General features: G+C 36.8%; 1 protein-coding gene across 4 annotated transcripts in view; it reads right to left on the reverse strand.

Moving 5' to 3' along the window:
- LOC144475613 (protein couch potato) overlaps positions 1–25,689 on the reverse strand; it is a 197,820-nt gene that overhangs the window by 60,526 nt on the left and 111,605 nt on the right. For 3 of the 4 annotated variants that reach the window (XR_013494898.1, XM_078191692.1, XM_078191672.1), the window contains exons 3-5: positions 19,836–19,889; positions 7,892–7,954; positions 3,114–3,255 (exon numbers count right to left, since the gene is read on the reverse strand). Coding sequence is in view for 3 of the 4 variants with exons in the window: in XM_078191692.1 (XP_078047818.1) it covers positions 3,114–3,255; positions 7,892–7,954; positions 19,836–19,889 (259 nt within the window). In the remaining variant the exon portion in view is untranslated. The remainder of the gene's footprint in view (positions 1–3,113; positions 3,256–7,891; positions 7,955–19,835; positions 19,890–25,689) is intronic. The other variant, XM_078191681.1, reaches the window with a different exon arrangement.

Raw genomic sequence — 25,689 nt, forward strand, 5'->3', positions numbered from 1 at the left:
AAGACAGCCATAATCACAAGATTTTGTCTATCATAATTGCTTTTCTAAACAAAAGACGTTTCTTTAACATTTTTCTGTTTATAAAGAAGCGAGCGCGATAGTTGAAATTATCAGGTTTCATCTTTCACGCTGTATAAACGTTTAAAGAAAATTCCGATAGGAGGAGCTTTATGAAACGCTCCATTTAACAGCAGAACCTCTATTTTTTGATCAGGAAAAGGAGATTCTCTTGCGAAGAGAACAGAGAATAAATGAGGTATCCCGGCGTACCTGCGTAGAGTCGCTTTCGCTCGTTTGTCATATTGATTACCGATATATACTTGCGAATAAGGGTTGTGATGGAATATCCGTGGCAATAAAATTCACTATTCCGTCCGCGGTTTTCTGTCTTCGGACGACTTCTACTTACTTCGGGAAACCACTCAAGCATCCCGGAACCACCCCACCTATGTATATTTATTGACAACGTAAAGCAAACATTCGGAGAGGATTCTCTCGAATTCCGGCCCCGTTCCTTTTATTCGCATCCAAATTGATCGTATCGCGTCGCGTTCCATCAGGCGCGGCCTCCATCTTCCTTTTAGCTTTTACCCGGGAAGTCGATATTTGCACGAAATGATTCATGTCGATGTTTATCATTTTCCATCATCAATATTTTTCAATATACAGGACTATTAAATTATAAATTAATTGTGATCTATTTGGACATGAAGTTTAAAACAAATTATAACTGAAACGTCAACTCCGTATGAGCGATTATTTTTCAACTCTGTTACATTTTTTAAATCCAGATAAACTTTAAAAAATTATAATAATCAGAGTAGAAATGATCTAAATTATATAATTATGTTGTATTGCATCAGTGTAAAAATAGTAACAAACTTTACGACGCGACTTGAAGAAAGAAATATGGGAAAAATAAATTCTGAATTCTGATAATAATTAGACAAAGCGTGGAGATTATTTGCATTATATTAAATATTGTATTATATTTAAATCTGAAGATGCGGCATTTAATTCGAACAACTTTCCGAATCATTAAAACTCGATTAGAAAATCCATCGGGAATTTTTACATCGTGAAACGCCCGCAGACGTTTTACCCTGGTTCGCTCCGTTTTTTTTTCTTTTTATCGTTCATTAAACGTTCTAAAGAGACCAATTAGAGGGCACTTTGTGTGCCGACAAATGCAAACGAATGCATTATGAGCGGCGAATATTTTTCTTGAGTTTCTTCTCATCAAATTCCATTTTCATTGCGAATTTCCGCGCGCGTCTGTACACGGACGCTGGGTATTCGAACGTATACGTATTTATGCGTGGTATATGAATGATCGACTGAGTGATTATCGATGCTCCACGAGGTAGTAAAAAATCGCTGGGAGAACGCACGCCCACACGCACTGAATTGGCTGGAAAGTGTTCCAAGTACAGTCATTAATTCGATGATTTAATCGTGAGCCCTCAGAGCGTAGTCCTAATTTTTATTATCGATCTAAGGATATTTATTTATTTTGATTTATCTCGTTTTTTAAAGTGTCGCATTTGTTTGCACGACGCAGAGTAATAAATCAGCCTTAATTCTGATAACTTTCTGACCAATCCAATATTATGCAATTATACCATTTAATAATATAGAAAAATTACATTGGACTGCAATATTTTCTTGAATTGACAAAAACGATATTATCCAGAATATCTCTACAAATTATTTTGAACTTGTCTTCTATTTCCATTAACAAGTTTCCTTAATTTAAACCAGGATAAATACTTCTCGTTGCAGTTACATCAATCCATACGTATGTTTGTATTAATATCGATGTATTCTTACCCCGTGTAGGTTCGTATTAATGACCATGTTCATATATCTTGTATCAATCTATCATTAGAAACCATTAAAATATTTCGTCGTTCATCGACCATTAAACTCGATAAAGATTTTCAGTCCTTGAATTCGTCGAGGCAGACCTTACCCTATAAAACTGCCGTCAGTACCACAATTAAACTTCGAGCAATTTGTAGATTACAAATTGTCTATCACAGCTTACAGGTTCGATGTTCCTGAAAATTTTGGATAATCCGCAAAAATACCAACAATTTTACAAAGGTAATTCCTTCGCTCTAGAACACCGATTTCGATGGGCTTGAAGTATTTTGTTGGGAACATTGTTTCGAACAACGTTTATCTATACGTATTACAGATCGCTTTGATTTAATTTTCGAGACGTAATCGTTGCTTTTACTTCAATGTTAAAAATCGATTTTAGTACTATTTCGTATTTAGTACTACAGATTTAGTTCAGATTTTATCGATATTTTCAGAAGATTTAGTGTAGATTTTATCGATATTTTCTCCAGATTTAGTCCAGCTTTCATCGATATTTCATCCAGATTTCATCCAGATTTAGACCAGATTTAATCTAGGCTTAATCTAGACTTAGCTCATCTATATTTACAACGTTCGAAAATTTATAATACTCGAGAACGGTTTTAAAATAATATATCCCTAGGTTAGCCAATTGCAAATTACTTTTTTCGAATTAATTCTTCTTTGTAATTATATACCGAATAAATTAATTCACCAAACAACATTATTTCTATATAGACACAACTGAACGGCGATGGATACTCCCAAAAGTCGATTAACAATGAAACCCGACCGGTGATATGGATAGTATAAAAAGCTGTTCAAATCGATGTCTTCGACAGCGTATTCAAGGCTATCGAAATCTGAGCCGGATCTCCTAAAGCGGATATCTACCTATAGAAATCCAAAGTTCAAACGAAAGCACTGAAGTTCGAGCATCGTAGTTCTCTAACAAATTAGCTTAATTCGCTTGCCGAATTAATAGCATACTTTGGCACACTGTCCGACGCCTCGGTTGGTCGGGGGGAACGTGTGAGTGCGGCCACAGGGTTGGGTTCGGGGGGCGGGGTCGGTTTTGGATCATGTATCGGAGAAAAATACAGAAAAAAAAACGAACAAATAGAACTATACTGAGAAAGATAGAGAAACAACAGGAAGGAAAGATATATACGCTGTAGTCGGTGCAGTGGGTGAGAATAGTAGTGAGAACGTATCCAGCGAGTGAACGAGTGGCGGTGCATACTTACGTCCAGTTAGAGGGTGCATCAGAGCAGGGTGCGAGGTGGCTGCTGCAGCGGCTGGTTGCTTGGGTTTGCTAACCTTTGTGTTACTTTTTGCAAATTCCAAACGTATGGTTTGTGGCATATCAGGATCGAATCTAACCCCCTGCTGCAAATAGATTCCCTAAATTAGTAAACCGGGGAGCACACGTGTGTGGAGGCTTGGATTTTTTTTTTTTTTTTTTTTGGTGAGGAAGAGAACAAATAGAACGCTTGCACGTTTCAAAATTCAAGCGTGCCCCGCGAGAGCTTCTCGACGGGTTTCCCGGACTTTCCATTCCAGCATGTCGCCCATACGGTAATTCACGAATTTTCTAATTAGTTGCTGACGCGTTCGTTTCGTACTCCGGCTACACACAACCTGACCCTCAACTGCTGAGATGGAGTCTCGTGACGTTCCCACAATCGGCTCCTATACAGGACTGTCGGTACGTTAATCCTAGAAAATCGAATTAAACAGTTCCACGAGTTTTACGAGTTTTGAGAAATTTCGAGTGTCTATGATTGTGATTTCTGAATATAGAAAAGCGCGTTCGTTCTTTCTCTTCTATTTGCTATATTAGAATAGAAATCTAAAATCTATGTAAGCCAAAACGAAGATAATACTTAAATTTATTTCATCTACAAAGCTGTATATAATTTAAAGATATCTTTATAAAATTCGATTAATAGGAATTATTTTAAAGTGAAAGCGTTGTCAAAATAAGTCTGACAGTGACCGCAATGGACCCATTATTGCACTTTATACAACGTTAACATTACATTGGACCTTACTGTTAACTGATTAGATCTTTATGATTTCAATGAGTAATAATTTATTCGAATAACTAGAAAATATAATTTACTTGGATACACAAATATTAATGAAATCGTCACGCACATTATTTCATACAATAAAAGTATTCATCGTATAAAAGAACAGTAATGGTGGCACGAACATTCGAAATTTCAATGTACTCGTGAAATTGATCAAATTCGACCGAAAATAAACGCGAAGACCTAATCAATTTCTAATGAATTTATCGCGATGGAAATACGCGAACTTATCACTCCTCGAATGTCAGTCGACGTCGCATGATTTCACGTGTCGCGACATTAGTATGCTTCTACTTTAATTCATCAATGTTCCAGAACAACGAGACTGTTTCGATTCCGTTTAATTCGCGAAATTAAGCGCCCTGTATCTGGCTACGTTAATCAAATGAATATTCACAGTGCAGAATTTCTTAATTAATCACTCTACAGACACGGTCGTTTCAATCTCTCAATGGACCGTCCATTAGAAATTCGTAAACCGTCGAATGATTTCCAATTATACACCAACTCGAACAATATCTCTCGGAATGATTACTCGAAGAAAAGTTATCAAGCCTCGTGGTAAACATGGTAGATTAACGGTTAACAGAAGCCTATTAACAAGCATCCGGTAGTCGAATCGTTAAGGAAGCGGTAAGCGTTCAAAACCGAAGGTATCCGTAATGGAGTGTCAGGATATTATTATGCATATATTAACCCTTTGCGGTCGTATGTATTATTATTCAACGAGAAATAATTTCGACCTCTCATGTTGGTCGAAATTAATTTTCGTAACAATGCAAGATCAAATAGGAGAAATCAAAGTTTTCAACTCTTTTTTAAAGTTTAGATATCTGTAACTAAATAATGTTTTAATTTTATAGAAAAATAAGAAGAGTTAAAAGAATAACCAAATAGCTTTGGTGGTTGAGAGCAGACACACGGCCGCAAAGGGTTAAATGGCTTTGCTTGCTTTTGGTTGAGAAACTTGGCGCGAGGAAGTTCGAGTTAATGGAATGAATGGTTTTAATGCCGTATTTGTTGCGAGCCGGATCGCTAATAATACCGCTTATTTCAATATAGAACGAAAATCGATTCGAACGGTAAAATACAAAAATAGACTGCATTAGGTCGGGTTAGACTGGGGCATCTCGGAATCCATCTCGGCAGTTAATGGTTAAACTTCGCCTATGTAAGGCAGCGGATGCCCTTAAATCCCATTGGATCAATCAATTCGGAAGCATTTACTTGCAAAAATAGCCTTTAATTTTCCCGAGTAAAATGTATATTGGTCATTTTCCAAGGACGTTGCACTATCTCTCAGCCCCTTGCCTTATCGCGAATACTTCTTAATTGAAAAGAAAAAAAAGAACCATTAACTCCATTGTTAAGAATCGTATGCTAATTTCGCTCTCGTTGATCCCTTAACTATCGACGCAAGCTCGGCAGACATCGTTTTTGATTGGCCGAATCACGGCGATCCGACGACGGATACGGTGTCGATGAAGAAAGCATAAGACAAGGGGTTGATCAACGGGGGTGCGAACCAATTAGGGAACAACAGCTGGCAACGAAAGATTCGGCGAAACGATCTCGAGCCTTAACGATGTAAAATCGACGCTAGGGGATGGAGAGAGAGGGGGGGGGGGGAGTAAAATTACAGGGAAATTAGCACAGGGTCGTGTGTGTATGTGTGTGTGTGTGTGTGTGTGTGTCTCTGTGTATACGTGTTTTTTCCGTGTGTCTCTATATAATACGTGGGTACTGACACAAGTGTGGGGGGATAGGGGGGAGGGTGGTCGTTCGTTAGTCAGTTCCAGAGGGTGTTCTCGCAGCGATCGTGTGTGTCCATCCGACAAGAGGATGTTTCTGGATTTCTCGTAAAGAAAACTGGTTACACAGGGTTATCAGACATTGCAGGTTGCGTGAGAGTTCAGTTGCGGTGGTTGTGTGTGGTAAAACAAAATCTCTATGTATGCAAGTATATGCATGTAGATATATATATATGTATGTACTGGGTTTGTGTTTCACCGTCTTCGTGCGCGCGGTAATGCCTCGCTGTTTATCGACTTATTGGACTTTAATGCACGAGATAGGCTGGCGGAGTCGGTTACTGTGCCCTGTGACAAATTGCTGCGCCTTTCGCTCGTTTATGGCCGTAATTAACTATTTATTAGTAAGACATATTGAAATTTCTCATTCGCGAATAAATGAGACCTGGAAACGAACCAAAGGCACTGCGATTGATCATCTGAACGGTGACCGGTTCCATTACACTGTTTTTATTCTAGTTTGATGTTGTACAATAGATTTATTGTTGTCCATTGTTGTCCGACTCCAAATTATAAATTATTTTATTATTTTTAAATCGATATTTATTCTTTCCATAATGCTTACCACCAGACAACGAAAATCAAATATAAAAAAATATAAAATATGGTTAAAACCTCGTTGGAAGTTCACGTTCACAGCAGCGAGCAAGTAGCGAGGCATTGACGCCTCACACCCGTACCACATTTGTACAAGACGATCTCTAAACAGTAAAATTCCTGTACAAATACATAGGATATAAATTGCGAAACAAAATCGCAGAGACTCGGTGGTGGGGGGGAGAGAGAACGGAACGGTGGGGGTGACCACGCTTTTCAGAAGGCAAAACAACGCCATAAATGTACGGGATGTCCACCAATTAAATGACAAACCTTCGAAAGCGTGTAGCGGGTTCGTAAACTGACAAAAATGGAGATTTGTTCGTTTTGCTATTGTCTTCAAAAAAAGAAGTCGCTAGAACAAGAAAAAATATTTTTCACTACTTATCACTTATTTATAACACTTACATATAAATTTGCTATCTCTTCATTGAAAATTCCTGGTTCTATTTAATTAAATCAAATTATTAAATTAGATCAAATTATTAAATTAAATCAGATTATTAAATTAAATCAGATTATTAAATTAAATTACAATCACATATTAAAGCCAACTACACCGTATACATATCTTAACTAAAATATGTCGACACGGTACATCGATGGTAATATCTTAAATACACAAATGTTATAAATAAGTAACTGTATTGTTTCGTTTTCTACGATTTTCTTGGAAACATCGCAGAAGCGATCAAACGTCTAAACTTTGTCAGATTCGTGATACTCTATATGCTATCGAAGTTTGAGCATTCGATTCAGAGACACCCTGTACATATGTGTATATATAATGTATATATATCGATAATATGTCACACGGTGCAACCAGCGTTATAACATTACGGTCTTGGTACGTATACAAAAAAAAAATAAGTGTTTCTACTGTATGTCCCAAGTAAAGGAGGAAGAAGCTAATTGTAGAGATAGAGACGGAAGGAGATGTATATATATAGACAGAGAGAGAAAGAAAGAGAGAGAGAGAGAGAAAGAGAAAGATAGTGTGTATGTGTAGTACTTGATAGGTAAAAGAGCTACATAGCATTAACCCGTGCCAGCTGGAATCTAAGGCAGGGCGATACTTCATATATTATATAGCATACATACGCGTATGTATACATTGTATATTATATAGTATACAAACGTATATGTATACGTATATTATATAGTATACCTACGTGCATGTATACGTATATTATAGAGTATACACACGTGCATGTATACGTACATTATATAGTATACACACGTGTACGTATGCATATATGTATAGTATACACACGTGTACATATGCATATATTATATAGTATACACACGTGTACGTATGCATATATTATACGTGTGTATACGAAACGAAAGAGATTAAGAATTGCGGGCCATGTTTGTACGCGTGTATATGTATAATATATTATATAAATATATATATATAAGATCTGTCTAGATTAAAGGGAGAGCCCTCGGGAGCTCTTGTGTTTAATCGAGGAACCCCGGGAATTTCTCTTTCGATACCTCCATGAAACGGGCTATTACCTGAAGGTCCTGTTTCGCCGCTTCCGCGCCAGCCCTCGTGTGAAATGTCACGAATCCCACCGGCTGAAATCAAACAGAATAAACACGTCATTCACTTAGTTCTTGTTACTTTCGTCAATATTAGGTGTACAAGTTCCCTCCTCGGCACAGGCTCTCTCTCTCTCTCTCTCTCTCTCTCTCTCTCTCTCTCTCTCTCTTTCTCACACACACATCACCTTTCATCAGTTTTAACGCGACGGTAGAACTTTGGTTATCCGAACTAATCGAGATAGCATGACTATAAGTGTAGTAGAACATAGTTATCTATGTCGCAGTGCTAGAGTCAACCCTTTCGTCGACTTCCCAAATTTATTTTGTTGTAGACGAATATCTTTGGTGCTAGAATTAACCCTTTCGCCGACTTCCCAAATTTCTGTTCTGTTGTAGACGAATATCTTTGGTGCTAACCCTTTCGCCGACTTCCTAAATTTTTATTCTGTTAAAAACGAGTATCTTTGGTGCTAGAATCAACCCTTTCGCCGACTTCCTAAATTTTTATTCTGTTGTAGACGAGTATCTTTGGATCAGGTGCAAGGTTTAACGACTTATTAAAAATGTGCAGATACTCGAGAGTACAATGTTTCCGTGTCGAGTGGAAAAAGTTCAGAGCCGGTAAATATTCTGTAACATGCGAAGTGGATCGTATCGCGGCGATATTATGAAATGGTAACCACGATACGGAGATGTCCGTGATAATCGAGTACTTAGCCAAGACATGCAATCTTTACTTAAATGCAAGTATCGAACTATGTTTGTCTCTTAAATCGTGTGCAACATGTGACAAGCATATTGAGAATTTTATTTTTAATTTTTAACGACAGCGTCTTCTAAATTTGTATTTCTTCTGATGAAGTCTGTCATTAAGCTTCCTTTGTTACTTATATTATGTCAAGGTTATATTATTACAAATTTACTTATGTTATTGACAGAACAATATGTTTTTATTTGTACTATTCACATAGCACATCTATAGGTCCTATTTTATAAACTTTGATCATTTATGTCATTTAATTTCGTGTTGGAAATATCGTTAAATCACTTTCCAAATTACAACAATATAAACGTAATTAATCTATTAAAGATAGTTATAAGCACTTTAAACTTTCTATATTTGCTGTATGGTAGGCGAATTAAGAAGCTTTCTTTAAATACGGTGGAATTGCTTCTCAATAATTACCTTTTAGATATAACGCGAATATAAAGTGTTCCACGTTCAAAAGGATATTCCGCATGCAAAAACAAATCGGAAATCTACTTTATGATTCGTTTATATCACGCCCCGTTTCCGGGATAATCGATTTCACAAGTTTGTTTGAAATGCATGGCTTTGCGATTTCAATTTCAATTATCTTGAAAACAGCGCATCGTACGAATAAATTTGCTACCAGATTTGGTGGAACACTTTATATAAACGCGTTATAACAACAAATATATACGTATGTATCTATACACGCATAACGAGATGTACAAGAACTAAATACGGCAGAAAGATTGCTATTTAATACGTTTTTGTTTTATGAGTACGTATAGTTAATCGCAAACATTAACATAAACGTTTAAACTATAAAAGGTTGTTCTAAAAAATAGGGAAATCATTTGAATCATTTGACCCAATTCCGAAGAAGTTATTCTTTTTTCGATGTCCGAATATATTAGCGCTTAATTTACATTACACGTGCACGACAAGTATAACGTTACGTTGACACTTTCATTCATTACTGTAGCGACATTTTTCACACGGTTATTCGACTCCACACGCTTTCCCAGCGTCGCTATAAATACTTCCTTTCTAGTAATAACCGAACAAACGACTCCTCAGCTGTAATAAATGGACAAGTGTTGCTTAAATCTTCTTTACGTAACCGCTGGGTGATGCGTGCGACGCGACGCACGATTCATGGTGTCATAAAAAAGGACAATCATTCACAACCATAGAGCATTAAATGAACCGAACAAAGGGGCCAAAGTACCACACACACTCGTAAAACACTGCGAATTACGGTTCGCGGTGTAATTAATCACGGCGTTCTTCGGCACTGGTTCGGTGCTTTCCAAAAATAATCCGAGCGAACCGAACCTCGTCGAATTTTATGTTAATTTCGTTACTTATATGCGAACATATTTATAACTTGGAAGTTGAGCTTCGTTGGATAGATTGAACGATTGTTCAATCGAAGGGCTCTTAGGTTTATGGATTTTACAAGTGCTATTTTTATTTTAATTTTTAACCTTGCATCTTAAATGTTATTTGCTAATATTAATTGTGAATGTGAGCTTACAAACATTAATCGTAAATATGAGTTTACAAACATTAATTAGTAGCAAAATGTGTAGTAAATAGAATGTTTCTTAATATTTATAAATAATATTTTGAACGGACACACCTTTGCGATAGAACCGTACCCAGGTAAAAAGAAAATTATAACAAATCTTTTTCTTATTTTCTCATGTAAAATCATTTTTATGTCAGAAATGGAATCTTATTCGGGAACTTTAATATTTCTCCGAAGTTCATTGTTCATCGTACTCTATATAAATGATTTTTTCGAATTTTTACTCCAACGTCCAAAGCAACCATAAATTTAGTTATAATATGCACGTATCCGCACCGCATGTTTCTATTACGATGCGATATATCGAATTTAAAGGTCAACGCGCACGGGCCATTTCCTTAATTTCCTAGCCGGTTCAATCAATATTTATGCCACATTCGTCGTTTTACCACATCGCGTCGCTGAAATCCAGCGATAGTCAAATGACGAATGCGGCAAAAATATTGATTTATGTGGCTCGAAAGTAGCTGAGACGTCGCCCGTCTGTGTCGGCTCCAACACACCCTGCCACGTTCATTTTTAATGGTTATGTCTACCGGCATTTAAAAACATAAAACGCAACTATGAATAATGTCGAACATAAATGTTTCTTACTGTCTTATTTTATGTATCGTGTGCTGGGTGTCACTATAGTTATTTGAAAGTCAACTCGTTTATTTCTTAAATGATAATAATTTTTAACACGGGCTCTCATTATACAGAGAAATAAAAGAAAATTATCAAAGTTCTTTATTGTCTCTATGATAATATTAATTTTACTATTTTCATGATTTTTTAATTTCCAGTATTTACTTTACTTTTCTATTTTCGTATCTTTATCAACTTGACAATAATATTTTTTTCATCTATATTTACTTGATATTTTTGTATCTTTATTAACTTCATACTAATATCTTTATATCCTTGTTAACATGATATTAATATTTTTATAATTATTCTTCTTAACTGTATCTTTTAAATTTTTATTATTTTATCGAACAATATTGCAATGTAATAGCTACTCTGTAATAGGTATTTTGTTGGCAACTATACGTCTTTTTTATTCTAAAAGCAGAAGAAAAATTAGCATGCTTTGTACCACCAACAAGTAGTAATAGAAATGTTTTTTTAAATTCACTCTTTACTTCTACCGTTTCGTGGTAATTCCGCATTCGATTATAAACCTTATTACGATCCCCAAGGACTCGCAGCACAGAGTACAATAACGTGGCGAGAGAGTAAAAATAGCGGCCGACTTTTGGATCCAGCCTTGCCTATCGACAGAAATTATTATTGCGCCTTTCGTGTCCGTATAGATGAAATGAAATTCTTGATAAACCCGCGCGCCCGGGGGTTTCGTGATTTTTCATTTCGTGACATACGTTACATTCTCGGAATTCTTATCGGGACACAGAATTTCCGAACGTAATACACTGTTCTACCCGAGCCCATTTTTATCAGCGCCGTCCATCGTGCGCTGACCGCCCGGTACCGTACATGTAGGTTAATAGTTTTGCACTCGCCACATAAAGAAGCGCAATCAATTTTCGCGTTTCTTTCGCCGGTGTTTCTGCGCCCGCTCGAAATGGAATCGTTAATTTTTCGGATTTTACATAAATCAAATCAACGAGAAATACAACTAGGCGTGCCGGTTAAATTAATTCGGTGCAGGCGGCTCGATATTTTCTGAGTCAGCGATCTTTGGCGGTAAAGTGCATTGTTCGTGGGAGTGTCCGGTAGATATTTCGATAATAACAATTGAACGAGTGCCAATTAATAACATTGGAGCCATGTTATTTTGCAGAAGGAATTTCTCTTTAGACTTCACCAGTCTTTTTAGAGCTGCCTTTCTTTCTATCGAAAAATTCGAATTTTGTCGAATCGCAGACTTTTTAATATAAATTTTATTTCATCGAAAAATCAAAGCTAATGTTTACCATATAAGCTTGCATTCTAAAAAGGCTGGTGAAATATCTAAATAAATTATATAATATATAAATCATGTCATAGCTCGGCACTCATTTCTTACTTCATCTTATCAAAATTATTAACAAAAATTATTTATTTCACTTGCAGAGGTTAAGTAGACGCATAGGAATTATTACGATCGATTGCAATAAAATTCGTACCTTGTTTCTTAATAACACTTAACCTCTTAGCGTACTTTGACGAGTCCGACACGCGATAAAAATTACAGTAATCAATTCTTAAGTATATTATTCTATTCTTTAAAATTGGCAAACAATTCTAACCTCTTGTCATTAATATTATTCAAATAAATTCAAGCACAGAATGAACATTAATATTCTAAGAAATGAATACCAGTCGAAAAATTCCTAATCGCAGCAACTGTGAATAAAAAGGTACGTCAAAGGGTTAACAAGAAGGCTCGAGGAAATTTCTTGTATCCGCGATCTTCGTGCACGTGTTTCCTACGGTTTCAACTCGAAAATATTCCAAAGGACGGGAAAGTAAACTGTCAATGAGAGAAAAACAAGCCCCGCCTGGCAATTCCAGCGATTCACTTTTGCCATAGTGAGACGAATGCAATTTGTTCGGTCGGGGGTAAAGAACAAGTGCGGAATCAGAAAAAGAAAGGAACAGAAAGATAGAGAGTGAGAGAGAGAGAGAGAATAATTCGTTCCATCCGCAAGTACTTTTAAAAACTTCGTCCGTCGCAATTGAAGTCGCCTCTTTTGCGCGGGTAGGGAAAAAAAAAATTATTGAATAAGACAACTTCTCTTGAACGGCAAGTCGTTTCACGTTCGCCGACTGCCTCTGCGCGCCCGTTGTCGCACGAAACTGCTGTCCTAGTCAGCCCGCCATCATAATTTCCCAACCCCTTCGATTATGCGGGATTCCGCTGCACGCGGTACGCCGACGTCGAGTGCCATACATGCATAATTCCGTACTTGCACTTTTCCACAATTGTGCTTACCCCATACAAATCTGTTTTCTCTGCTGTCTCCGCCCCATTCACGGCGTCCTACGCTCGTCCCGCCTGCGGCAGACATTTTTGCCGCAACGGAAAAATAACGCGCTTGTTTACGGTCTTGTTTGTTTTTTTCAGGCGTATAGTTTATTCGATCGATTTATTTTAATGGAGATTGTAAAGCTATTCGAATCAATTATTGGAGTAGAGATTGTAAAGTTATTCGAACAAATCATTTGAATAGAGATGGTAAAGTCATTCGAAAAAATTATTTGAGTAGAGATGGTAAAAGTAGACGAACAAATTATTCGAATCGAGGTTGCAAAGTTATTCGAATTATAATGCGAATAATCGTAAAAATATACGAATTTATTCGGATACATTTAAAATCGATTCGATTTCAACTACTTATAGAATTATAAAATTGTCAATATCTTTCTTTTCAATTATAGAAAGATTATAATTTAGTTACGCATTAATGATCAATTTACCCAAAAGTAACCAACAAATTTTTGTAATAATTATTCTAGATATAGTCTAGTACAGCAATATTAATATTTCAAAAGAATTCAAGTCTCTTTTGTGTACACTTTTTGATAACGTTCTGCTGTGCTTGAATAAGTGCAAAATAATCATTCCCACTATCGAACCCTTTTGACAAACCCAAAAATTGCATCACCGTCTTTTTTTACATATTTCTACATAAAACAGTTCATTTCGCAGAAACAAGAATAATAAAAAAGGTTTTGCCAATTAAAGAGGTTCCTCTTTATGTTTCATAACATAAACCTTCTCATTTTTACATTTTTACCAACTCGCGACTCTATAAGCAATTTATTTCAATATTTCGGCATTCTTATTTCAATCGAAAAAATGATTGCAAAAGATAACGATTTTCGTTTTTTTTCGAATCGGTCACCGACCGTGGCCCGAATCGAAATGAAACACGCCCCGTTGCGTTACGAAAATGTTGCTCGGCTATCTTCCGGTGAATTTCTCTCGATGAAGCAGCGCCAACGAAAAGTAATCGCGCGTGGTACAAAAGCTATGGAAAATTCATAAAATCGCGTCAGCCAGTGACAGTGATATAAGCGAAGCTGGAAGACGGGACGAGCGTGCGTGGTTCCGCGTGGGATACAAGAGTGCGAAACGGTGTCTGCTTTTTAAGCGATCCTACGAATTTCACTCGGGGATAAAGTCGGAGGATGCGCGTCAATTTCAATGCGAAAGTTTGCGAAACAGGTAAATAACATTTCTCGTTGTGGAACAGTTAGCGAATTGTACGAGATAATTAGGTAGTCGATGTTACGATATTTAGGAGGAATGCGTTTTGGCTGCAGGCTTGTTTCGAACCAATTGGACGAGCTACGTGATAAGATTTAATAAATCTAGAATTGTATAAGTAATGTTTCATGTGTAATATAATATGATATAATAAAATATAGAATATGATATGATATGATATGATATAATATAAAGAGGAAATCGATATCAGAACGAACCTATTTACAGGCAGAAATATTAACAATTAAACAAAACAAGTGGAGCACGCCATCAGGATTGCTGATAACACAGTTACATGACTACTACATCCACAACGTTAATCGATTTCGATGAAAATTTTATTATCCATATATTTTACCGTGTTCTACAAAACGAACTATTTAATTTTGTATAAAAACATTGTTTTCCTATATTTTTCTATTTTTAACCAACTCTTGCAAAAATTTGCTTTCTCATACATTACTGCACAATCATCTTTAAAATTCGATCGCTTAGTTGAGGAACTGATGGCATAATTTTCATTTTCACGAACCGCGTATGAGGCGCCATTAAAATTGTTGCAACTTGTCCCAAAATTATTTTTATAGATATCGTGAAAGCTTAGATTGAAAAAATTGTTGAAAGTGTAATTGTTATATGAGTGACGTTATAAAATTAATTTTGTTATATAAAATGGAAGTGTCAGAAGCCAGATAAATTATTATAGACATAAAGTTGATTTGGCGTCGAGGGCAAAGCGTTAAAGACACTTGTCACTGTATACTTGTATATTAGAATGAATTTTAACCCTTCGCACTCAAAGCCATTTTAATAAATCTGAAATTTTTTTTCCGGTTCCTAATATTTCCATTCTATACAACAAAATGTACTTTTATGCATACGAAATTGATTTTTGCGACTCGCGCTAACAGTGCCACTATTTAACAATCTTTTAAATCTAAACTTTATCGATATAAAAATCATCTTTGGATAATTTAAATAAAACAATTTTAACGTTGCCTCGGACTCGCCACTCGAGCGCAAAGGGTTAATAGTTTCTTCCCCGTCCAAGTTCGATATCCAACAAATCGAAGGGCACCGTAAAGTTTACCATTGAATTGAATGAAACGTGTTCGCAGGGTGCGCGATTCGATATGATAAGGCGGGAGGGGTTAATGCGCGCGGCTCTCGACCGTATAGAAAGTAAAAGAGTTACAACGGGTATAAGAATCGTAAAAAGGTATAAAAAGCGTAAAAAGTATGGAAGGTGGAACCGGCGGAGATTTTGCCGGCAACAGAACCGTCCTGTCGACGTTGCGCCGCACACGAAATAAGTCGGTGCACCGCCGCTGCTGTTGCGTTGGCTCCGTGCAATCAGGCCTTCGCGGACCGACCCCCCGGCCGGTCACTGGCACTGTTCGGTACGAATCAATACGAGACAGTTTCAGCTACCATTTGTTTGTTCTAATTGCCCCCTTCGTCGCGGTGGCAAATTGTGTGCTCGCACACCGTTCCCGCCTGTTACGATTTTCATGGAATATTGAATTTATTCCGGGATTTCATTTCTGGACACGGTGTAACGGCCGCATTGCGGATGTTTATGCGATTCTAATACAATATATCGTGGGGCGCGCCAGTTTGCCGGTCGACAAACATTACCGTGCACACGTGGACACAAAATCATTGTTGATTTGTCGTGTGTCGACTTTTTAACACGAGCGCGGGGTCAACCAAATATGGGGGTGACACTAATTTCTGACCAATTTTGAAAATTTATTTTTACTGTAATATGTTTGAATAATTGAATTTGACTAGAATGTTTCGGAGACGAAAGAGTTCTAATACCACCACCTATGATAAATATTAACTTTCTAGCTTCGCTTTAATTAATTAAATTGTTTTAACTGTGTGAGTATTTTAGTGGTCGATTGTCGACAGTCAACGTGTTAATCGTAACTATGACATCGTGTCGGACTCGTTTTTATTTGAAATCGAAATTAAGATCTGTTCTGTTTCACAATTTTTATAATAAAGAAATATATTCCACAATTTCCAATCGAAGCAGCTTCGCGATTTCAATAATTACAAAATTAGTATGAGCTAATATGCCGAATTTCTGTTAGAGGTCGCATCTAATTGCCATGTTAATTTCTTTTAATTTCTCTAATTTCCATTTTGGTTTAATTTCACCCAAGTTTCAGTAACGAGATCGATCGATCGCCGAAACACTGTTCCGATTTCGTCGGGCCGATGCGCGATGAGGCGACGCGCGACGTCATTTGGCATTCTTCGGAGGAAATGCATTCCTTTTACGCGATCGATATCATCCCTGCCGCGTTATTTTAGAGAGCTTCGGGATGCGGGTAAAGGGCAAAAGCGTCGCGCAGCTACGCGATGTGAACACGAGCGTGCATACATGTACATACACGTACGTACACGTGCATACACGTACAGTCATTCCCATAAGTATTCGTACCCCCATTGCTTATAAGAGAAATCTGTTGAAATCAAGGGATGCATGTAACATTTTGCAATAAACTTTTCATTATGAATGAACACATGTATAAAGTTCATTTATACCAAATTATAACAAAATTGATTAACTAATAAACAAAAATATATCGATTTTACTCATCGTAGTACGTAATAACAGTCGGCAAAAGTATTCACATACTTTGTGTGCATACACGTACGTGCACATGCATAGATGTAGCCGCGTGCACGCGCGCGCGACGAACACAGACACAGAGGGCGGACAAGAACGTTAATGCTTTAACGGAGTGGAGATTTTATAGCGTTAGCGGTGCAAGTTGTCGCGTGCACTGGTTCCACCAGCGGCGCATAATTTAATGCTATCTCGCTGGATTATATACCAGGTCCGAGCCGACATGATGGCTTCCGCGGAGGTATAAAATTGACGTATTTTTTTTTTCCCCCCAAGAATCGATTAGATGTTTTTCCGTGTTACGTGACTCACGTAACGCCGGCCGCCATCGTCGTCGACGTGGCCGTCGTCGTCGTCGCCGCGCCGCGGGAACACCGTTTCCCCATCGTCCGTGACCTCCGTAACATTGTAATTGTGTTGTAATTGTTGCTCGCTACGTATCATTAACTTTACACTGCATCACGGCTCTGAATTTGGGAGCTCGCGTGTAAATTTAAACGTACCGGGCATTTTTATCCGAGAACTAACTTAGATGATGCGAGAGATTGAAATTTCTCTTCGATTGGTTCCTTAAAAAAATTTTATTAATTCTTTGGTTGCCACGTATTTTATATATGAATTATTACAATTTTATGGAATATTGCAGAACTAACTTAGATGCGAATGATTGAAATTTCTCTTCAATTGGTTCCTTAAAAAAATGTTATTAATTCTTTGGTTGCCACGTTTTTTATATATAAATTATTACAATTTTATGGGATATCACAGTTTTATGAAGATTCTTCCGCTTCGAATAATTAAATAGAAACTTTCTCTGTTGCACGACGATTAATTCTTTCCACTCGAGTGGTGACTCTGGGGCACCACTAAAATTATTCTATTACGTTGCAAAATAATGTTTAGATTGAGAAAATTATCAAGTAGTAAAACTGTTGGCAGGAATCACAAAAGTAAATTTTGTATGGATAAAAATTGATTTTGTTAAATAGAATGGAAATACCACGAACCAGAAAAATTATTCAAGATTTACAGTTAAAATGGCTCCGAATGCAAAGGGTTAATTCTTTCCACTCGATTGGCAATTATGAGTCAAGATTCAAAATTGTTGAATCACAAAATAATTAGAAATAATTATTCCGGGAGATTTAGAAGTTTGAACAGCAATACTCTTCAACCGCGCCAAAATCTAATACCATAAACTAATAAGTATATCAAATCGATACTAAACAGATTCTTAAAAATAGCATCGACCAAATCGCCCTTAGCCTAAACTCAAACAAAAATCAAAGATAACAATTATTTTGTCGCAGCAATTATTATAAAGAGAATCAAAGTATCCTGCATCTTCGAACTCAATAAAATATACTAAAAAGTTGATTGCAAATAAGTTGTTTAGTAGAATAAAACTCCAACGCGCGAAATTCCTTCGAAATAAAAGTTAAAATAAAAATCGATAAGAAAATTGTATCGTTGATTTTATTCGCATCAATGGAGAAATTGTATCTTTTGTCTGGCTATAGTAGATTGCCGGGACACCGCGCTGTAGAATACTATACACCGTGCTCGATCGAAGAGAAGAGGAAGAACGGACAGTAGGAAGAAAGTCATCGAAATTATGCAAAATCGCTTCGATCGGGGAGCGAATTCGATCGAACGTTGCCGTTCGCAAGTTTTCCCATCTGTGAGGTTACCGGAGAACAACCGCGCAGAGAAATCTCGATACTTTGTCGAGCTGTTCCACGGTTGATGGGAAAGCATCCGAAACCGAAAGAAAAGGGAATCGCGACGACGACGACGACGACGTTCCCGAGAAAGAATCGGTCCGCGAATTCGCCTTCTATTTCGGTGAACGAATATGGAAAACAGCGTATCGGCCGGCGGGTCAACCTTTTCCTGCGCAGAAATCTAGGACAGATCCGTCGACCTGTTAATGCAGTGTGGAACAATTTTTCTTTGTCGTGAGCCACGCGAGAAGATACGGCAATGATACCGGCTCGTATAATAATCAGTTCTTTGCAATAACCATCAAAATGTGGGACAAGCATGCCACGATCATTTATCACCGTGCCTTTCTTTAGGATTAATATGTTTGATTAGGTTCGGTGTTGAATTATGCGAAACGTAATTCTCTTGGGAAAATAATACCTAATCGCTTCCAACGTACCGTTTCCAGGTACGTGTTGCAATAATTTTTGCGAAATTGAAAATCAATTTTTTAATTATACATTTAGTCTGTATAATTAAATTTCATGTGCGTCATATATATATATATATATTGAAGTTACGTGTTACAAACATTCAAGTTTATGTATTAAGTAATATTCGAGACTCGACTTTCGGCGAATAGAGTGTCTGGATTTTGTAAATTTAAGCGTACAGACTTTGTGTGAATTTAACACCACTGTACAACTTGCACAGTGTACAATAGAAGTTTACAACAGTTTACAATAGAATCGCCGGACTTTTTACGACATATCTTTCGTTAATATGTTTGTCCAATTTGTTTATAAATCTGCCTGTAAAATCTATAAATCTTCTCAACGCATTGAAAATCGTGTCTCGCTGATTCGAATGGTTGTAAAGTAATTTAAGCATTTGCAACGGCAATGAAAATGTTCTTTTGCTATAAATGCTATAAATATCGATTGCTATAAAATGTAAATGGCATTTGTCAAATGAGAAAAGATTCTCTTATATTTAACGGTAGAATATGAAATAAGTGTTGCGACTCACCGACGCTGTTTTCCCATTTTTACTCGTGACTTTCAGCAGGGACCCCTCATACCCCTGAAACAAAAATGAAGATCAACATATTATTGGTATATAATTGATTCACCAGTTTGCTGTTTTAAAAGAGTTTCTTAATAAAAAGAATTCTCCGATCCTATTTTATATAAATATTCATGAGAAGATAATAATTTTCAGATGTTAAAAGCTTCAGGTTATGTTATCTTGAATGGATAAATTAGGTGGTTTATTAACAAACTACGTCCTCGTTTAACTCGGTATAACATTCGCAACATGGTTGATTTTTAAGATCAAAATTATCTAATTTAAGATCAAAAGTAAACTCTACGTAAAAGTATTTATTTTTTCTTATTGATTTTATTTCAATTTTTCTTGTTAATAATTTTAACAATTTAGTAAGGACGATGATATCCTTAAATTCTTTTTATCTTTACACTGTATCAAATTTTACATACTCGATTTTGTAATATATGCACAAAACCCGCGGACTAATTACTGCTGTTTAACATTTTGTCAGGACTTTAAACAAAATAACGAAATATTAATATTATATCATCGCATTATTAATTAAATAATAGCTTTCAATAGTCCAATTATTAATATCAATTATTATCGAAGGTACTATAATACAATAATTACCATTAATTTTAATAATTACAAAATAATCTAATTTAGCTTATATTGTCAATATGCGTCACTCGGGTTACATGATACATCGGTTATAATAATCGGAAAATACTGTTTTCGAGGGATCGAACAAACATTCGATTTATAATGCGTACAGAGTGCTTCGTTTTAATTCCATCGCATAATTATCTACTAAACGATTCATTATTCGAAAGACTGTTTTAAATCAAACTTGTCAATTTAATAAAATAATCGCTGCGAAAATAATACGTGGCTCAATTAAAATAACGTGTGGCTTAACTAAAACAACGTATATTAATTTTTAGACACACACATTGTTATTTTTGTTCAATTGTATGTCACGATAAAAACTTAGACAATATAAAATAACAAATGACTGATTTATTGATTTAACGCTGGTCTCAATTGGTAGTAAAATTTAGTCTTATTAAAAAATTATTGTCGTGATTGGTTTCGATTGTTTAAACACAGTAATTTTAATATTAGTGACACGAGTCTCTCACAAAATGAAGAAACAAACAAATTGGTTGAAAAAATAGACAACCTTTTTCCCAGAGATCCATCTCTCGTTCGGAAAGTGGAAAAGGGTTGAAAATAGCGAAGAACAATGTTTCAATCAGAAGACTCAAACAATTTGTTCTAATCGAATAAAAACCATCGATGAAGTTTCGCGAGTCTAAAAATTCGAGTTTCGAATTTTTGTGAATTCGGAGTTCCTTTTTCCCGAATTTTTTCTATCTCAGCGAAATAAACAGAGCGTTTCCATGCTCGGCTCGTTCGCGAAACTCATATCCCGAGCCTGTTCCACATTTTCCTTCCTTGATTTGTCGCTCGCGCGCGTATTGGCACATTCCATTAACACCATTTAAATGTGTTTGCACGGCGAACGTTGTTGATTCGTCTGCGAAGTCACCGAAAACTTTTCGAAGCGAAACGAACGTGTGTCATCAATCGACGAGAAGGCACGGAAATTCGTTTATATCTCGTAATGGACGAACGAAAAAGGGGGACAGGCGATTTCGTTATACCTTTTCGGAAATCAATTTTTAGACAGACAAATTGCACTCGCAAGGAAAAACAACGTTCCGACGATATACTTTGCCTTTTACGGACCGACCGTCGAGCGAAATATAAACAACAACGAACTTTCAGAATTTATTGCAAAAGCCACCAAATATGTTACAAACGTGTTCAAGGTTCGACGTTGCGAGCTATAGTAATCATTGACCCTTTGCATTCGGAGCTATTTCAATTCCGTATTTAAAATTAAAGTAACTCACTGTATTTTATATGATCTATCCACTGAATTTATTACAATATTACAGTGTTAAATAATGTTAAACGATGTTATTATAACGTTAAAATTATTTTGAAACGTGATGCAATCATTTTTCATGGCGCTTTAGAGTCGTCGATCGAGTGCAAAGGGTTAACTATCTGACTTTCATCAACTCAATTGTTCCGTTGACGCAAACATTATTTTTCAACCTTTGCTTCACGAAATATTTTATTGCAACCACAATTCAAAGCGACAAAAGTCAGGTTATGTCATTATAAATAAATAAAATTTATGGCCTGATAATTATTTTATTCACTGATATATCCTAGGAAAATATCAAACATTTCCTACAATGAGGACGTCTTATTAAAAAATTATTGTCGTGATTGGTTTCGATTGTTTAAACACAGTAATTTTAATATTATTAATTCAAAGCGACAAAAGTCACGATATACATACATAGGGTGTACGCAGCGTGATTTCTATCGACTGGAATTGTTTTCGACGATTAACATGCGGCACGCAGTATAAATTCTGCGGAACAATCCTATTACAGAGCTAATCGTAAATTTATGATTTCACTAGATAATAATCGAGAGAAACATGAACCAGAATAACCGAGTCGCGAGCAGCGCCACTGCCATGACGGCGCGCTATACTAATGATATCCGAGTTAATGTAGCAAATGAATCGCTGGAAAGTAATTAATACTTGAATAGAGAAGGGTATAGGACGCTTTTAACAACAAAGTATTTTCTTTTTCGTTAATAATATTGCTAATAATTGTAGTAAGTAATAATATTGCCAATAATGGTAGTAAGTAATAATATTACTAATAATTATAGTAAGTAATAATATTGCTGATATTATACGGAACATGTGTGCAGAAACATTTATTAGTTTTTAATATTGGTTTAGAAAATAGATTTAACCCTTTGCACTGACGACTCAGAGTCGCCACGAAAAATTGTTACATCGCGTTTGAAAATCATTTCTAGGTTATTAAATTGACTTATATTTAAAGCAGTGCTGAAATCGCAATTACCATAAGTTGTTACAGGATCAATTTTATATACATTTAACCCTTTTCGAACGAGAGGGGACTCTCGGTCGCCACGGCATTCCTTTGACAGGACGAGTGAGAGGCGAAAGTCGGTGTTTATGTTAAGATAATTTGTATATAAATTATATAATTGCATATAATCGTATATAAATTATATTTGTATTATATACAACTTAAAATAATGTAGCTAAATAAAATACTATGGCTAAATAAAATACTGTAGCTAAATAAAATACTGTAGCTCTGAAGAACTATTTCATATTTGGAAATAAAATGACATCGTTGCAAAGGGTTAAACTGCACCCTGAACAGATCGAGTCGATTACATTCCACAAAATTAGCATTTCAAATGTACTTTATCGCTACGAAACGCGTCGGCTACATTATCAGACGTCAAATGAAATTCAACAGTGTTCATATATACGCTCTCTTTGTTGACCCTGCGTTGGTCTCTTCGTCCACGGTCGGCTTCCTGCGCGTCGACTTCTGTAAGGTAGCCGACGACCATACAGAATGGATAATAGAGCGAAAACTGTCAAGCGCGACATTATGGATTCAATACGGTCGTTTCGGCCGCGGATACGTCAAAATTTGAGCAGCCGGGTTTCTGCCGTTGCTCGGAAAATATCGTCGAGCCAACCGTTCAAACGATGACACAGAATTGCGAAAGTGTAAGTTTACGGGGCCATTAAACGTTCGCGCCGTAAAAGCAAAGGAAACGCGTCTCGAGCCGCCGGCCGGTGGTGGTGGTGGTGGCTGTACACCGGGCTCTCGTCGCGACAATCTTCGGCTTGTCATCCATTATTTTCAACGTGGAATATCTGCTGGCAACGTGTCTCGAGGAACTTCGGCTCGCTGAGGAACCGGACGATATTTCAGATTTCATTAACACGCGTTTTCTCTACCGGGGCCCCGATGCTTATACGCGCGTGGTACATACAAATATAACACGCGTACTCATAAGTTTATTGTGGCCAGTAAAAGCCGGGACGACGACCATGCCAGCGCGAACGAGCGACCGCGTCCGGGATTACACGGCGGCGTGTGTGCCAGCGTGCTGTGTCCCTACGATGTAAAGAGCGCCGGGGAATCGTGTAACACGCTGTCCATATATCACTCGAACGACCCGCGCCCGCCGTCGAGTTATGCGAACCTGTCCCGAGTACTCGAAACATTCGGGATTGGAACCGGAACGACGCGCGACCAAGAAACACCGATCGGAAAATCTTCTATTGTAGCAGCCGAGACTTACGGGGAACGCCATCGGATCGATGGTAAAGTGACGATAAAGCAGAAAAAGTTTTGATAGAAATTATATGAAATATAATTATGAAAGTGGTTAAGTCAAAATTTAAAAATTTATTTTATCAGTTATTTTAAACGAAATTTATTCAATGTAATTTTTTCGATATCGTCAAAACTGAACGAAAATATTGTAATTTCAACATTACATGGAATTCATTTAGTGTTAATTATGAAAGTGTCTAAAGTCTAAGGTCTAAGTCTAAAATTTAAAGAAATTATGTAAACATAACTAATGAACATCCTGAAAGCTTCGTATTGCTTCCATATTAACCCTTTGCACTCGGCTGGCGCCTCTGAAGCGCCAATGAAAATTCTTATATAATTAACAAAATAATGTTGGCATTATTAAAGACCATTCTGTTGAAAACGTAACAGTTTTACCAGTCACAAGACTCAATCTCACATGCATGAATTATACTAAGTGACTATACTACAGTTGGTCAAAATGGCAATTTCGGATCTAAGCTTGAAATGGCATCGAGTGCGCAGGGTTAAAGCGCATTGTTCGCGAAATAACGATAATTGGATTGACAGGAGCGTCGTCCAAAAAATTACAGAGGTAATTCAAAAGACAAATAAAAAAAAAATAGATTTTTTTATTTTAACAAATAAAAAGAAATAGATTTACACATAGACAAATTGACAGAACTTGACTCGAATAACGTCGTCGCCGTGGATCAAACCTATGCACGCGAGACAAATAATTAAACGCGGAAGATCATTGCTGATTAATTATTATTCCATTGAACAAAATCCGCCGGTGTTCTTAATTTTTCTTCTCTACGAATATCACAGAATTTTATTTCTTAATTAGAGCAACTAGATACTCTCGCGAGCGACCGCAGGTCAGATGTCAACAGTTACGCAGGGGGAGGGGGGGAGGGAGAGAGAGAGAGAGAGAGGAGAAATAGCATTAAAAGGAATGCAACGCCGAGTTAAAACGGGTGAAGAGGACGGGAATACAATCTCCGCCGGCATTATAAATATTCCGGTCGGATCGACGCTGTGCTATTCAAATATTAAAGCGGTCCAAGAAAACTGGAGCAATCCGAGCGAATATTTTTAAATCGCCCGCTACGGAAATATTCTCCGTCCCCCCGGTGACCAATCGATGACGAACGATACCGCGCGGGAAGAAGAAGAGATCTGCCAAATAATTATCTTTCGCCTTTCGCCGAGAAAAATATTATGCGATCGTTGGTTACCGTTGTGACTGCATTACGCCAGCTCTTCTTCGTCGGGATACTTTTCTGTGTTTCTTGTCGCGGAATGGTGAATAAAACATTACAGGATGGATAAAAAAAGTCGTACGACAATAGCGGTTCGAGCTGAATGAAACATTACGCGATAGAAACTGTACGATAATATAGAGAAATTGTTACTTTATTAGCATTGTTTTAAACTGTACGCTTTTTTATATTTTTCTTATTCGATTAGAATGGAAAGCCAGAACTGTGAAAGGTGTATAAAGTATCTTGAAAAAGTATGAAAAGTATTTTAAACAAAAAGTGTAAGACATGTTAGAAAGTAACGACGGTGTGCAG

This window comes from Augochlora pura, chromosome 2 (assembly GCF_028453695.1).
Source record: "Augochlora pura isolate Apur16 chromosome 2, APUR_v2.2.1, whole genome shotgun sequence".
Taxonomy (NCBI): Eukaryota; Metazoa; Arthropoda; class Insecta; order Hymenoptera; family Halictidae; genus Augochlora; species Augochlora pura.